The 16748-nt window shown below is 33.5% G+C and overlaps 1 protein-coding gene across 4 annotated transcripts in view; it reads right to left on the minus strand.

Moving 5' to 3' along the window:
- LOC130050200 (nucleolysin TIAR-like) overlaps nt 1-16204 on the minus strand; it is a 77036-nt gene extending 60832 nt beyond the window's left edge. For all 4 annotated transcript variants that reach the window (XR_008798610.1, XR_008798609.1, XM_056149427.1 and 1 more), the window contains exons 1-3: nt 16122-16204; nt 16009-16040; nt 754-850 (exon numbers count right to left, since the gene is read on the minus strand). Coding sequence is in view for 2 of the 4 variants with exons in the window: in XM_056149427.1 (XP_056005402.1) it covers nt 754-850; nt 16009-16040 (129 nt within the window). In the remaining 2 variants the exon portion in view is untranslated. The remainder of the gene's footprint in view (nt 1-753; nt 851-16008; nt 16041-16121) is intronic.
- Nucleotides 16205-16748: the final 544 nt, after the last annotated feature.

A 16748-nucleotide genomic window follows, 5' to 3' on the forward strand; every position in this document is an offset into this window, starting at 1 on the left:
AAGTTTTGTTCATTTTATCCAAATTACAGTTTCAACCACTCAAAGCCAAATCACACTTTCATACATGGACTCTATTTACATAATTGTAAAACAAGGGGGGTTTCCAGGCTGCACATATACTGTACTTTCAGATTTTTGCTTTAAAAATGATATTGAATTCAGTCTGGGAGTTAATCAGGTAACTACTTTACCTTGCCATGATTGAGGTAAATGTTATTTAACATGTTAAACCTGAATGTAAAACAATTGCTCTAGTACAAGTTATAATGTGGATATATAAGCTTGCATGTGAAAGGTTCATAATGCCAAGCTATCAAAATACATGTGGTGGGATTGGATTTTTTTCCTGCAGATTCATTAATTATTCAATTTTCGGGAGGGGGGGGGGGGTATTTTTTAAATGTTTGCAAAAATAAGAATTTTTTCAATCACCAATGAGAGGCTCAACCAAGAATAAAATTATGAGTCAACATTTTCCCAACGAGATCAGATGGATATCTGTCATGCTCTTAACCATTATACAATGCACTAATATTGTCATATTTCCTCCATTCTTGCCAATTACCATGTGCAATGGTAAAGAATCAAATCAATTATCAGATTTTCACAAAACCCAACAATTACTAATGAGGATGTGAAAACTTTACTATTATCAGTGCAATAATTAAAATATTGCATAATTTCAAAACCATGACACGGTCAGTTTGTATGACACATATTTTCATTCTGTGCAAAACCCTTTTTATACCATACCTCATGTATGATTTTGCAGCTCTTGCATGGTCCTATCTGTCCAAACAAGGCCATAATTAAGGTTTCTGTCACACTGGGGTCAAGGTTTCCCACATATCTGAAAATACCATCAAAACATTCAATTATCACAGTGCACCTACAGCCAATGTTCATATATGAATGAAATCATACAATTTTAAGTGTCTATTAACAATAAATTGCCGGTGGAGGGCTGCAAAATTTAGACCTTTGTTCGGCACTTACAGCCTTTGAGCAGGGAGGGATCTTTATCAGGCCATTGATCATCACCTGCTGTGACACAGGGCCTCGGTTTTTGCGGTCTCAACTGAAGGACCTTGAAAAACAATGGGCATCTTCCTCTCATCATCATGGTGATCAAATGTACCAAGTTGTAATATCCTGGAGCTTACAGTTCAATTTCTGCATTTTGCCTAAAAGGTCCTGACAGAGGGACAGACAGACGGGTGATGCCACACCATATAATGTTCCATCTTTGATGGGCATATAAAAAACAATAACGTCCCTATTATGAAATTTTTATTTTCAGACTTGGCAGTATTTTTCGATTATGGGATTTCATAATCGGAATCGAAAAGGATGAAACAACAGAATTTTCATTATAATAAATCGTCTCATAAATAATACTCATTAATTCATTGGTAAAACATTTCGTTGTAAAATAAAATGCATCTTTATTAAATAAAGATATCATCCTTAATAATATATATAAAACACCTGTTTTTGACTATTTTGTTTCTCTCACAACAGAATTAAAACAAAAGTATTGCATGGCAATACATAGTCCCATACAAGTCGCAAAAATTACTGTACCACAACAATATTCAAAGTTCATTATGCAGATTAATTGGGGAACCAGGATAGGAATGGTTGGAAATCAACTAATATTCAGGTATAATGACTAGACCAGGAAAAAAGACAAATTTATAATTTACAATTGTCAGGGTAAAAAAAAAAAGATCATTCAGACATAAAAAATTCCAAATCAATCCAACCTACAATCAAACCCAGTACCTTTGAAACTTCACAAAACAAATTTTAAATTCATCTTTTTAATATCCTTAATTCCACCAAAATCAATCATGAAGCTGATAAAAAAATCATTGGAATGAAGTACCAGATACCAAAAATAGCCTTGTTTCATTGTGCAACAAAAACACCACAGGATTGCACTTTCACTCAATAATTTCTACGTATCAAATGGAAATGCCTTCATTTGCCAGATGAATTATTGATTGAAATGTTTAGAACAAAGGTCTATTTACCAAGCCCTTGCGATTCAAATCCAAAATTTCAATTTCAGAATTAAAAAAATCGATCTCACCAGTAGACATTTCGTCACTAAGGTTAATAACCATGTTTGAACTTTTTTTTTCAATTTGATTTAGTACCAGTATATTGTATTACTGGACTGAAAATTGTAATAAGTCAGATGAGACATACAGCAATGTTCCTTGTACTGGGAATCATTTCACAAAAAATTCAAATTTCCCTTTTCCTCGATCTATCATAATTATGCTATAGATATTATAGTCTACAAGGAATAAAGTCATTACTGTTAGCTTATAATATGATAATATATAAGAGCAAAGCTGCAAAATATGCCTGTCCACCACAGTTCGTAACGCAGTAATTATTAAAGAAAGTATTAACATCCAAATAAACCATTCTTTGGTAAAAAAAAAAATTTTAAAAAATAAATAAAATGCTCCAACAGTGGCAAATTACGTGAAACAAAATCAAACAACAGAATATTTCACTCTAATCAACTTTTACCTTCAGATGCAAAACATTATACTTTTCAAAATATACAGTTAAATCTGCCATGATGACCACTGTAAAAAAAAAAAAAAAAAAAAAAAAAAAAAAGAGAGAGAGAGAGACTGTCGTATGCGGTTGTAAATATTACCCGCAAAGCCTTCACCCTATTTATTGTTCCTGTGTTAAACAACCATTTGTCTGATGCAACTTGTGGACAACCAGGAATTATACAACCAATTCATGTGATTTCATGCAATTTTATCTTTATCTAACAAATGTATATTTTTGATTAATGCTAACTCTACTTCTGATTTTAGTCTAGTATGGCTCTTCCGAGAGTTATCACTCATAACCCATGCTTTTAGAAAGAGTCAGTGATAGTTGTCCAAGTTCAACAATGTGTGCTGAATCAATGAGTTAATACCAAAGCTCACAATTAATTAATATGTATAATCAATGTACCTTGTGGAACTAATTAACCAAACCCTTGTTGTCTATATCACAAAATCAATGATCAGTAAAACAATAGTGTAGCTTTCAATGGTGTGAATTTCTCAAGATCTGAGTACATATAATGTGAAAATCAACCACCTAATGTCCACCATTATGTTTGACAAAGCAGAAATTTAGCCATACTGTGACATAAATCTAGTAGATGTTTGTGCTTGGGACTGAAGACATATATCAGGATGACCAGAAACTATTCGTGATTTCCATGTTCAAGATATTGGAGGTGGGAACCAGCAGCTCATGTCAAACTATTCGAAATACCTATTTTAGAAACCAAAATTTACCTGTATTAATTAGTTCAAAACCTTCAAAACTTCAAAGATTTTCTGTGCATAATGGATATTGCAAGTTATTTGATAATAATGTCTTTCAAATTGAATAATTCATTTCCAGCATTAATGTACAAAATGAAATGCACTAGCCTTAACTTAATTTTTACCACTAGAGAAGCATTGTAGTTTTTTTAGTTACAAGAATATACATGTACATAGATGCACTTTAAAATAAACCGTTTGTTTTAGAATTGTGTGCATTTTTTAATCAAGAATGCAAATAAATGATAGAAAAAGTGAACAAGCTCACATACCCCATGCTCCAACATTGCTTGACAATGCCTCATATAATGAGTGGTAATGCTATGCATTACGGCAAGAACAGAAGTCTGGACAGACGGGCTCGAAATTATATGATCAAAAGGGGCATAACTTCCAGAAAAATTATTGAATCAGAATTTCCTGGGAATATGTAAATCTGCAGTATGTCCTCATTAACTACAAAGTTAGCTTAATATGGTCTTATAAGTGATACCAAGTTTCATGAAATTCTGTTGAGTTGTCTCAGAGTTGCGCTGACAAGAAAGGGACAGAGTGACGGGTCAAAAACATTATACCCTCCACAACTCGTTGTGCGAGGTATAATGATAAATTATAAAACGACATACTGCATTTTAGAGTTTTTCATTATCATTAATTTTAGTTTACAACTGTTAAACCCATGTTTGATATTAAATAAACTCAAAATACATGTGCAGTTATTTTCTCCATTGTATTTTATTTGTGTTAGTGCTTCATGAAAAGTATGCTGGCTTGAAGTTCATATCCTCTTGTATTTTTGAAATGAATTAATATATTCCACTTTCATTTCTGTTGGAATTCCCAGCCTTAAAATAGATGTACTATATTCATTTCAGATTAATATGCACATCGTACATTGTTAACAAATGCAACACATTACAATTTGTAACGATATCCAAGGCAATTTATAATCAAAACATTGGAAATGTAAATATAACAACAAACACTAGAAACTGGAAACACACTTCTATTTTATTTTGGCCTAATCAAAGAACTTTAACCTTTTTGGCCTAATCAAAAATCTTTAACCTTTTTGGCCTAATCAAAGAACTTAAAACTAAGATTTATAATCAAATAAGAATACATGTATCAATATTCTTGCGATAATATTCTAATTTTGATCTGCCTTCATCCACATCAAGTGTAGTGATTACTGTGTGAAGTGTTCGTTGATTTTTGCAAACTGATCTGTCTTTCAAGTAAACATCCTCTCGTGCCATTATGTGCAAGTAGTGTGTTAGCATGTATCCCATACAACTTAGTGGTGAGGGGATAAAAAACGGATACAGCCTGGGTTTACAGAGAAATTGAAATGTAAATACAATATCAAAAATGTACTTGTTTAATGATATTTCTTACACCCACTCCAAAACCTGGATTGATAAAAGAAAAAAACCCACCATCTTTTGAATATTGAACTAGGTAGACACTACATTGTAATCAAATCTATTAGATTATGTACATGTTGTGATCTCAATGATATTGAGAAGAATTTCATTTCATATTGAAATGTCCACTGTATAATGATTTGAGGGGAAAAATTGAAAAAGTATTATTATTCTAGACCAAATGTTTTAAATCAACTCAATTATTAACTACTAGTAATGTCAGCGATTTGTTGAAATTGGAAAAAATTTTGAGTGCTGCAATAATGTTAAGAAAATGTCTCATTTTTGTTTTTTTTTACCTGTTTACTTTGTACGTTCACTCTCTTTCTCTCTCTAAATTACTTTCAACAATTATCATTGTGTTCAATTGTTATTCTAATGAGTCAGATGGCTCAAAGAAATAAGAAATTGAATTGAAACAACGAAACCAACAAATAAACAAAAGCAATTATGTTCAATGCTGTACTGCCCTTAATGAAGTCAAAATGGAGCAAATCTGAAATTCCTGACATATATATTATGCAAATTACAATAAACTGAAAGTACATTTCACAATCACAATCAACTTTGTTGAGAATTATTGCATCATATTTGAAAGTTCAATTCATTGTGTTACTTTAAGTAATAAAATAACAAAGGTTAAAAACTTCGTTGCGGATAGATCAAGACATGTCAGACTGACCAAATACATTCATTCACCATGGATTTTTGAGTAATTTCATGTCTTCATGAGTTTACTGGCTAACTCTCTATACCGTACAGCTATGCATGCAGTAATATTTACATTTCCAATAATTTTGCCATGGATGTCTTTCTTAACTTTATAAATTGTAATGATAGCCATTTCCTCATGATTGTTGATTGTTTTGATGTTTTTCGCCTCATTCAACAAATTTTCAGTTATATAGTGGTGCCCATTTTTTGTTGTTGGAAGAGAGAACCCAGATACAATGTAACTGGGAAGAGATCACCGACCTTCCGAAAGTAAACTGGGAAACTTTCTCACTTACCGACGCGAGCGGGATTCGAACCTGCACCGACCAGAAGTGAGAGGCCGTGTGATTATGAGCGTGATGCTCTATATAACCACTCGGCCCCCTCATTTCCTCATGACTGCACCCAATGCAGCCATAAAATCGGATAAATATAGTACTGTGATCTATCTTAATGATTGGGAATTCTGACAGAAATGAAGGTAGCATGTAAATTATGCAATAATAACTTGATTTTTTTTTTTTTTTTAAATTGGAACACTTCATGCCAGCTTTAAGTGCTTCATGAAGCATGCCGACGTGAAGTGTCGCAGTTCATACCCTCATGCATTTTAGAAAAATCAAATTTATTTCTTGATTAATTAAATATTACTAATGGAATAACAATGGGTTTTTTTTCTACCATGAACGTATGAATGAGAGATAAATTTCTTGTTTAACATAAAACTACATATTGTAAACTTCCTCCATGATATTTTTATTAGTTTTACTACTCTTCCCGTGCACATCCAACATAAATATCGATCGTTCTTAAATAATGCATCAGAATATCATCAATCATTCTTAAATAATGTATTAGGATATTATCGTTTTCCCTTTGCATCGAATAGACCTGAGGACTTCGTCAATACCATTTCATAATTTGTTGAGTTTGTCAGAAATTATTATTCTTAGTATATAGTTTTATCATACCGATAAAATTTTGATTTTCAACATTCCAAAAAAAAAAACAACCTCTGTTTTATATGGTATTTAAATACTTTTAACACCATGTCCATCTGAAGTTAAGATCCATTAAGAATGACAGGAGAAAATGTTCAGAAAAACTCAGCACTCTTGCTTCAGAGTCTCACTTGTACCAAGGGTACATGGATTTCTTAGTTTTAGGAACAGTCATCTTTAACATGTTATTATGTATTACACAATGCTTGGTTTGTTGGAGGTCCAGCAGAAGGAATCAATTCATAGACTTCTAATAAGTTTTGACCCTATACTCTTAAGGTCCCATGGGATCAGGAATCTTAAAGGACACATCGCATGTTTTTAAACTTTTTAATTTTTTCAGCAAAATTAATTCATTTCATGCCTAAAACTACTTTACATATGTTTTAAATGAAACAGTTTGCGTAGTTTTCGAGTTTGAAAGCGATGAAATTCAAATCTTGCGATATGCATATTTTCTTCGATATTTTACGCGCCATTATCTGTGACGTCATATGCGACCTCGAGCGAGAAGATTTGAAAACAGTTGATAGCCATTTCATAAACAGATTAGATTTAATTGACAAACAAACAATTATCACATTAACAGCTTGTAGATAACACTGCATTAGGGTATTTTGTGCCGTTTAAGGGTGTACTTGCTGTCAGTAGAGAGGATTTGGACTGTGTTTTTATCAATTTTCGAAGGAAGGTATGAGGGACAAGACGTGAATATTTTTCGTCGGCACAACGACTTTGCCATAAAACCCCCCAGTAAAATTTGTCCCTGTACTTTTTCTAACAAGCACTTGGACAAATACGTAGATAAACTGCGAGAAAGTGGTTCTATCGAAGCTACGCACTGTTACATATAGGCCTACGGCATATGCTTTCCGTTCTGCTCTCGAATTCAATACACACTCGCACCAACTGACCTTCACCTTGTAACAACATAGGCAGAACTTTGCTAGCAGTGTCTACCAACTGGTAGTTTTAAAAAAGAAATTTAAAGATAAAAGATAATTGAACTTTCAATTATAAATTATAAAATATAATATTTCCCGACTTTGAATTGAATTATAATGCTTTCATTTTTTTAAGGAACGCGTACGTGTTTACAACAACAGCACGCCGCGCTCCCACTTCCTATGTAACAACGTGTTGATAACAAAAAATAATGATTAGGCCTAATAAAATTGCTTTAATAAAATAATTTAAAAGCATTGTGATTTTCACAATAAGTTTGATCATTATTATTATTTTTTCTTTTTCGAAATGCACCCGTGACAGTAGGCCTAGTTGTCAATGATACATAATCGTATCATAATTTAGGCCTATCTAACTTCTCCAAAAATAAATTTAATAATAATTGCACTGTTTATTTTAGAAAAGCAACAACGCTAATTACAGTTGTTTACAGAAATGGCATTACCAAATTGTGTTTAGACAGGGATCCGATGTAAACATTATTTACTCGCAAATTTATGCAGATTTCATACTCGCTTTTCTCGCTACATTTGGGTCGCTATTTGTATGCACTGGTGGCTAAAAGATATAAGACTCTGGAAATTTGTCAACATCGAAATAAATGTTATCCATGGTAAATAAATTAGGCCCCTAAAACCCGAGTTTTTAAAAATATCTAACACTACTTTTACAACAAGTTGATCGACGAAGGTCGCATATGACGTCACTGTACCACGTGACTACCTATCTAATTAACTAGGCTTTTTGAAATCGGGGCTTAGATTTAAGTCCGTATTGTGGCTAATTATCGCAATACTTCAGCGAACGAACTATTACAATTAATTTCTATTAGCATAAGGAAGACAAAATGCATATAATTCTGTATACTTTGAAAACACGAGATGTGTCCTTTAAAACCCATGATATTTGTTGTCATGCACATTAATTCACCCAGATATAAGAACTACAGTCAACTCTCGATAAACCGCCACCTTTTGTTCTTATGAAATCATGGCATTATAACGAATTTGGCGATGAATTGAATTACTGCCATCTTGAAGAAATAGAGTTACCGTTCTTTTATATGTAAGAGTTATCTTTTGTCCTGACTTGCTAAAACCACATAAACAACGCCTTTTCTAAGTCAGTATTAAGTGCACTGCGGTGCCGTTTCCTGGCAGGCGAGCCTTCAGAGATTGGGTCAGGGTCTGCAAGAATTGCATCCTTTGCTGCTAAGATGTCGCCCACTGTCCTTCTTTTTATAGGCTTTTCCCATAAAACAAAAAAAAAATGATTTGCAATATCCTGATGGGTACATTTTGGATGATGTCCTTGGTACGTAATGATTTTTTCTCATCGAAATTTAACAGGACCCTCTTTCGTGGCGAAGCCATAGCTAAATTGAAATGTGTTTCTATGATGTATAAACAACTTGACTACAGTTCATCTCGAGTAATTTTCTTGTTTATTCAATATGTACAGCAATTACTGGGATCCTTCTGTCCAGGTGTACGCCGGAGATCGATAATGACCAATTTACTGCTTCACTGACCATGTGCACCTATGGCGGTTTATCAAGATAATTAACATGTTGAAATAGACTTTTGTAATGAAAACACTGTGGCAAATGGCGATAGCGAATTTGGCGTTTTAACGAGAGTTTTAAGTAACAGGAAAAATGTTCCTAGAAAAATGCGGCGTTATAACGAAAATGGCGATGAATTGAGTGGCGATAATTCGAGAGTTACCTGTACTTCAAAATGATATATAAAGAGTTATCTTTCTTTTGATGCATCGGGTTCCAGTCCCATTTGGTCCCTGGATGGACTACAAAAATTTCAAATGTTTCAAGGTGTTTAGAATCTTACTTTCTTATAGAAGAATAATGGATCTGACCTGTAGACATACTTGCATGGCCAACAGCGTGCAATGCAGGTCAAAGGCTAATGAAAAAAACGTGCATAAATTGTCACCGAGTATCTATCCCAACATGTCACATTGGGATCGTTATATGAACTTGGACAAAAAACAAATGACTACCCCACATGTTCATTAGAACATAAATTTCTAATGGTAGCATACATGTTGGAAATATAATGCCCTTTTTGATAAAGGCTCATGCTCAACTGCCTACCATTACCAAGTCACTGACTGGTTACTACAGTACATGTATGTGTTTTATCAATTGGACTGCAGAGTGAGACAATAAGCTTAAGATCATTAAATGTATGGAAGTTACAAACCCTCCAATTCCTGATATACACTGTGATAAGTAGCTTAACTTTGGCTATATGTTAATTCACTGCAACACATAAGTACATGTACATTGTATGTCACATATCACAATTTAGGACCAAGTATTGAATGAAAAAAAAAATACTGCAATACATTACTATGAACATTTTTCACAAACTAATGTTTGGTTTTTTTTAATGTAAAAACAAGTCTCCCCCACCCCCAACTGCATACCAGTACCTAGTGACATTTCTGTTATAATCACCAAGCCAATCTAGTAGAAACTGTACTTACAAATATCCCCCACATTAAAATGACTGTAAACATTGTGATGAATGGATGCACAGATGGTATGAACACAATGTCTCCCCTTGATTGGGGAGGGGTCATAATTATGAAAAAATATTGTGATATATAATGATGTAAAGTATTTGAAAGCAACAGTTTTCTTCTTTCAAATTTACTGACTAAAATCCTGAATTGAATTTACTTATGACCAACAGATTTTAATGATTTAAACTGGTCCCTGTAAACACTCTGAAAAAAAAAAAAAAATGTGTGTTCCAATCTTCCATTTCCGAAGGTATTGCAAAGCACAGAATTCCCATTTTCCTTACAGACATCAAGTACAGTTGAAAGAATTTAAATTTTTTTTATAGTTGGGAGGCACAATGATGTAAATAATCATAATTTAATAAAACAATAGCATTACTTTTATCTTACTCTTATTTTCAGGTATGAGTTCAGGTAAACAATTTGAATCTTAATCTCGTAACAATTAAGTTCCCGTTACAGTACAACATATGTCCATCGGACAGTCGGGAGTTTTTTAAATAAAAAAAAATTTCACTGGTCAAGTGGACCTGTAAATTGATGCAATTTACTGGTTTAAACAAATACTTACCGGTCAGTACTTTAGTTACTTAAATGGAAAAAAACAACAAACATATAATAAAACTTTAAAACAAATTCATATCTAATGTCATGGCCTCTTGACTGGGTCAATAGTAAATTCTGACCAATTGAATGCCATCCATGTGGCTTCAAATGCATTATTGAATAACTGTTCAATAAAATATTATTGATTGTTGAAATATTGTTCTACAAGGGCTGCAAAGGTGCGCGCATTTGTGCAAATAGCAATATGGAGACCCAACCCGTATTGACCTGCATGCCTAATTCCATCAAATCTCAAGTTGATGCATTTGCCCAGATGACCAAGTCGAATTCATGGGGGGAAAAAAGAAAGAAAAAAAGTTGTATTATTTGCAACTTTCATACATATCCGCTTATGACTCAAATATGGTCCAGAGAAATATGGAAAGGAAATCATCTAATTTCACACTTGAGATGTCTGTATTTGTTTATTTTAAATGTCCCAAATCAGAGATTGAAGCGCTTGAATTAAGTCATTTAAATACAGATTAAAACATTTAGTCAATTTCAAAACTACATATAAAAAAAACATGCATGTAAAGAGGTTAAATTTCTAAATTGATTGTTTGCACATATATATACAAAAAAATAAATAAAAATCAATAGACTTTAGAAATATTTATCGATTTTGTCGGTCCGGCAGATTTTTAAAAAATCTGGGACAGTGAAATTCAACCAGTAAGCATAATATGCACTCTGAATGGATATCACACACATTCTGAATAGAAAAGCCTTAATTAAAGTAGGCCATGATGCACCAATCAATCTGACATGTGAACTGATTATATATTTCTCTGAGAGGAAGGTTGTGACAAAATGTCAGCGCAATATCTATATATAGGTACTTGCATGTATGACGAGAAAAAGTCCAAGAAACTACTTGACCTACTTTAAGCACTAAAGAAGGTCATGGTGAACAAATTGAGTTTGAAATGTGAATTAATCAGGTAGTTCTCTGAGTGGAAGCTTGTGACAAAATTTCAGGGCAATACCTGTATCCATAACGAAAAAAAAATCTGGAAAACTGTTTGACCTACTTCTACCCATATTTATAAGTAAGTCATGGTGCACCAATTCAACTGAAATGCAAACTGAACTTGTATTCCTCCGAGAGGAAACTTGTGACTAAATTTCAGGACAATATCTAACCCGTAATGAAAATAAAGTGCACCGCCACGGCACATGATACGCCCGTCACATATTGTTAACAGTATAGATTGTACCCATTAAAACATTTTTTTTATATCACCTTAATTAAATGTCATAGTGACCTTAAAGTAGGATGCGACACACCTTCTACCTAAGATGCATTAGTTGACCAATTTTGGTGATTCTAGGTCTAATAGTTTTCAAGTTATGAGCCGGACAAGTTTTTGCCATATATGGCCATATCTTCTTAATGAAAAGTCACAGTGACCTGGTTTTAATGTGCGACACACCTTCTACCCAAGATGTATCTACAGACAAAGTTTGATGATTCTAGGCCTTGTAGTATTTAAGTTACGGGTCGGACACGAAAAAGCTAACAGACGGACGGACATGAACGCCATACCATAACACGTCCCGTCTTAAGACGGGCATATAAAAAGGTCCAGAAAACTGTTGACCTACTTCTACATATAAAGTAGGTCACAGACAGATGGACCAATCCAGCTGTACTGCAAACTGAACTCCAAGAGATTGTACTCTACATAAAAAGTATGATTGTATCCTGTGTGGGCTTGGATGTAACCTAATGATGTTTGTCCATGGTGAGTGTGGAGACAAAACTACAAAAGTCAGCAAACTTCTACGATAATGTACATGTACTAGTGTGAAATATTTTAAAAATCATTCAAATAGCCACTCCATCTATACCTACCATAATAAAACTGCAATCTTAAAATTCACAGTATGCAATATTATACTTTAATATCCCTCTCTTCATGATACAATTTCTTTGTGCTAGCATCTGCCTTTGCTATCATATATATATATTACTATAAACACACATTATGTATGTCTTTAAACATTTTCACCCTCTACATAATTCTCAGCTTTTTTATTTGGTAGTTTACTGCAGTCAATGCAAACGTATTGCTGATTGCGATTGTTTTGGCATATGCTTTGCCTGTCCACCAGAATTAGTAAGGAAAGGAAAGGAAAAAGTCATTATGAGAGATGAATCAGATGATGCAAATAAAATTTACAATGGAACTATTCCTATGGGGAAAAAGACACAAGATGATGTTGAGAAAAATGAAAGTGGTATGAAAGGAAACAAAACAGGCTATTCAATGAGAAATGGAGTGGGGGGAACCACGACTGCAGCTTGATTGCAAAGATGGATCCTTATAGGCCTGAGTATTGCCAGCCACCTCATGATACTTATCACGATACGGTCATGCAATACAACATGTATCACGATACAGTTATCAATAATTGAATAAACTGATGATCTTTGCACATCGTTGTGTTTTTTACCTCCACAGTATTAGAATTTACAGAATAAACATCTCAACAACAGTTTACAATCTAACTTGTTTTCCGCCATTTTTAAAATAATAACATTTGTTAGGTAGTATGTAGATTTTTTAAGTCAATAAAAGTTAACTCATACCGTATCGCGATATATCCCTGACGATACAATACGAGTATCGCGATATATCCCTGACGATACAATACGAGTATCGCGATATATCACTGACGATACAATACGAGTATCGTGATTTATCCCTGACGATACAATACGAGTATCATGAGCCCTTGCGATCAATATGATTGATGTATCGCTGTATCGTTACACCTCTAGAGGATCCACAGATGAGTGCAAGTACTGCATTGCCTATGAGGTGATCTTGCTTAGCATAAACAACACAAATAATGTGCTTATCAATGGCTGCAAGAATTTTTGTATTTCAGTAGTTAGGACCATGAAAATTCACCATAAAATTTGCTGCAACTGGCAATTTTAAAATCGAGCATTAAAACAACATGAACAAAATAAATGGCACCGAGTATTTTTCATTTAGATATATGTATACATGATATTTAGCCAATCAAGTTAAAAAAAAAAACAAGCACAGAAACTTCCTAATCACCATTGGAATGGATGGTCCTCGGATTCAAGACAGACACACATACAATTCATAAATGGGCTAAAATAAGTTAAAAGGAATGCATGTATGTTTCAATATCTTACAAATAGTAAAAACTTTTGTAACTGTTTAACACTCAATTTGTAAAATCTTCAGTAGATAATATTCAAGAGATCAAGAAAACAAACAAACAAACAAACAAACTTGTATTTCACATGTGATGAGACAACAGACTTTACAGGTAGAAAACTTGGAAATTATATCTGTACAAATTTGCCTAGCAGGACCCCCCCCCCCACCCCCCTTGTAGATAGGAATAGTCAAGAATCAGCCTGTTCTAAAGATGTTTTCACACATCCATCCTATCCATCAATAGGATAACATGTTTTTTTGGGCTCGCCTTTTCAGATAAAAGTTGAAAGAGCTTCCGGTATACAATACATGTATTATGTCTTATAAAAAACACATGAAGCATAAAAACTCGGAAACAATATTGTCTTTGTTTTCTTTGGACCAGTAAATTTATTTTGATCAAGTAAGCATTACACTCCTACTAGCTGCAATAATGTAGCCTTCTCCAGTCTTTCTTATTCTGATGTTTTTAGGAGAGGGCTACAATTCCATAAGATCTTCGTAATAGTGCAAAATATTTTTAAGAATAACCTAAAAGCTCCGTGTATTTGTCTCTAATGTTATTTACACTAAAAAGTGTATCAAATTTGCCCTTGGTGGTATCTAATGAAGGTGTTTTTCTTGGAATATCATGTGCAACATGCAAATTCTTCGTCAACTCTGCCATACCGAGATCTCGTAAGTGGATCAGTCAGAGTTTTTTTCTCTCCTTATATAACTGGTACCGATAAATTCCCAATTTAAAAAAAACTATAATTTTAATTTTGAGACTAAAAATTCCCAATTCACTTGCCGAAAAATAGACTGCTGACATCGTAATTTACTTAGTCTGAAACGTACGAATTAACTAAAATGTTCACTTCAGGTATTAAATCAAAAGTACAGATCATGGCAGTGCGCGTGATTTGTAGAGCTTCGACGATTCTAGAACGAGCCTGTGATGATTCCTGATGTCTCACAACAGCAAATATTACCATAAAAAATTATTTTGTTCTTTATTTATTTTATTTTAGTTGAAATTATTTGCTGAGACATTGGTAGAAAATTCCCAATTTGTTTGATTTTGACACTATTTTTCCCATTTGAATAGGTACCGGTACCAGTGGGTAAAAAACAAATGCTGGGATCTAATGAAACACCAAACTATAACAATCAGCACGAAAATGTATTTGTTCAACATGGACTTGAACCATTGCAAGAAATGAAAATCATATGGTGGCAGAAAGAAAAATGCACACTACAGCTTGATATTAAATTTAACCCTTTCCATTACTGTTGATCTCAGTACTCATACATTGACGTAAAGTACAATAGGCATATATATGCAAATAACTTGATAACCAGTCCAGAAGTGCACCTTTAGTACATCGAAACATGATACACAAGTATGAATCTAGAAAGCAGAATGTAATGAAATTGTTAAAAACATATAAAAAAAAAAAAACGGTACAAATCGTAATTGCGGGTTGTTTAAGTAAAGAAAACCAACAAATGTTTAGAATGAAAAAAAAATGTGGGAGTGAATCATTCCCGCATCTGCACCATTACAGAGATCCTATTAATGGGGTTGCCCCCCCCCCCCCCCCCCCCCCCCAAAAAAAAAAAAACATTTAGAGAGCTCATTATTGTGCAGCTATACTCCTGCAACTCGCCAGTACTCTAAAACGTTTCTGGTGAAGATTGTAAACAGTTTTATTTTAGTCTTAATCTAAGGAAAGGTGAGTGAATGTTGTCGTAAGGCAATTGAATTGGTGTTTCTACTTTTTACATGTCCTTCGGCAAGTATCTAAATTTCTGTCTCCCCTGAACCAGTTGTTATACTACCACTGGAATATATTTCTAAAATTCTTCTAACAGCTACAATTTCTCACACTCTACAGAAATATGCGAATTCTATATAAAACACTACGTTCACGGATGATATTGGTGCAATAAGCTACAGTTTCATTTTGTTTTGGAAATTGGGGAAAACCTGAGGTTTGGGGTCAAGCAGTTTCTCAACTTAACAAATAAAGCTTTGGGTTTGACAGTCCCATCTCCTGTTTCCTTGTTATAAAAATGTCAAAATACAAGAAAAGGGTACATAAAATATTGTTGCTAATCATAATGAAGGTATATCAAAAAGAGAGACGTTATGTGTCGGAACGAACCGGTGATCAATATGGTGCTCTTTGATAGTACTTACAAAGTTCGTGGAGACGTTTCTTCGCTTGCCATCTGAAAGACAAAGGTAGGACATTTAAACTACAATCAAACACAAACAATTATTAGATCAACGACAAGGAAATAAAACTATACCTCTGTGAAAATAATATTATGGCGACTTTTGAACAGGAAGTCTTGATAACAAATGGTCGACGCGGAATTCTGGGATTGATATAATTTCCGATCCCGATCAAAATTACAGATAGCTTCGATTTACGGTAAAGAATACGCACGGCTGAGGCTTCATATCGCTGTATTCTTGCATCGTCGTCTCAAAAATTTGATATGAAAAGATATTCCTAACGATATTTTCCAACTTATTAAATGTAAATTGATATTTATTTTTTATTTGATCATCATCATTATTATTATCTTTTTCCTTATTTTTATAGTTATAACAGCTATAGCGCTTAGTTTAAACAATATTTATTCAATGCATTATGACAATATGTAATTAAAAATACAAGTAACAACGGCGATTGGAAAGGAAGCCATACATTGACTTGTGTAAATTCGCTCTTAAAGCTGTGATTAACGTGAGATACTGATGTGAAAAAATCATGGTAAAGTATAACGTGTAAATATTCATTATTGCTAACAAAGTTGTTGTTTTATACATTAGACAAGATAATATGAAATATACAAGTTTTGAGTAGGGTAAAAGAAAACAAAACTTAAATGAACGATATATAGGTACAAGACAGACACTTACAGCTGATC

The sequence above is a fragment of the Ostrea edulis genome, chromosome 9 (genome assembly GCF_947568905.1).
Source record: "Ostrea edulis chromosome 9, xbOstEdul1.1, whole genome shotgun sequence".
Lineage (NCBI taxonomy): Eukaryota > Metazoa > Mollusca > Bivalvia > Ostreida > Ostreidae > Ostrea > Ostrea edulis.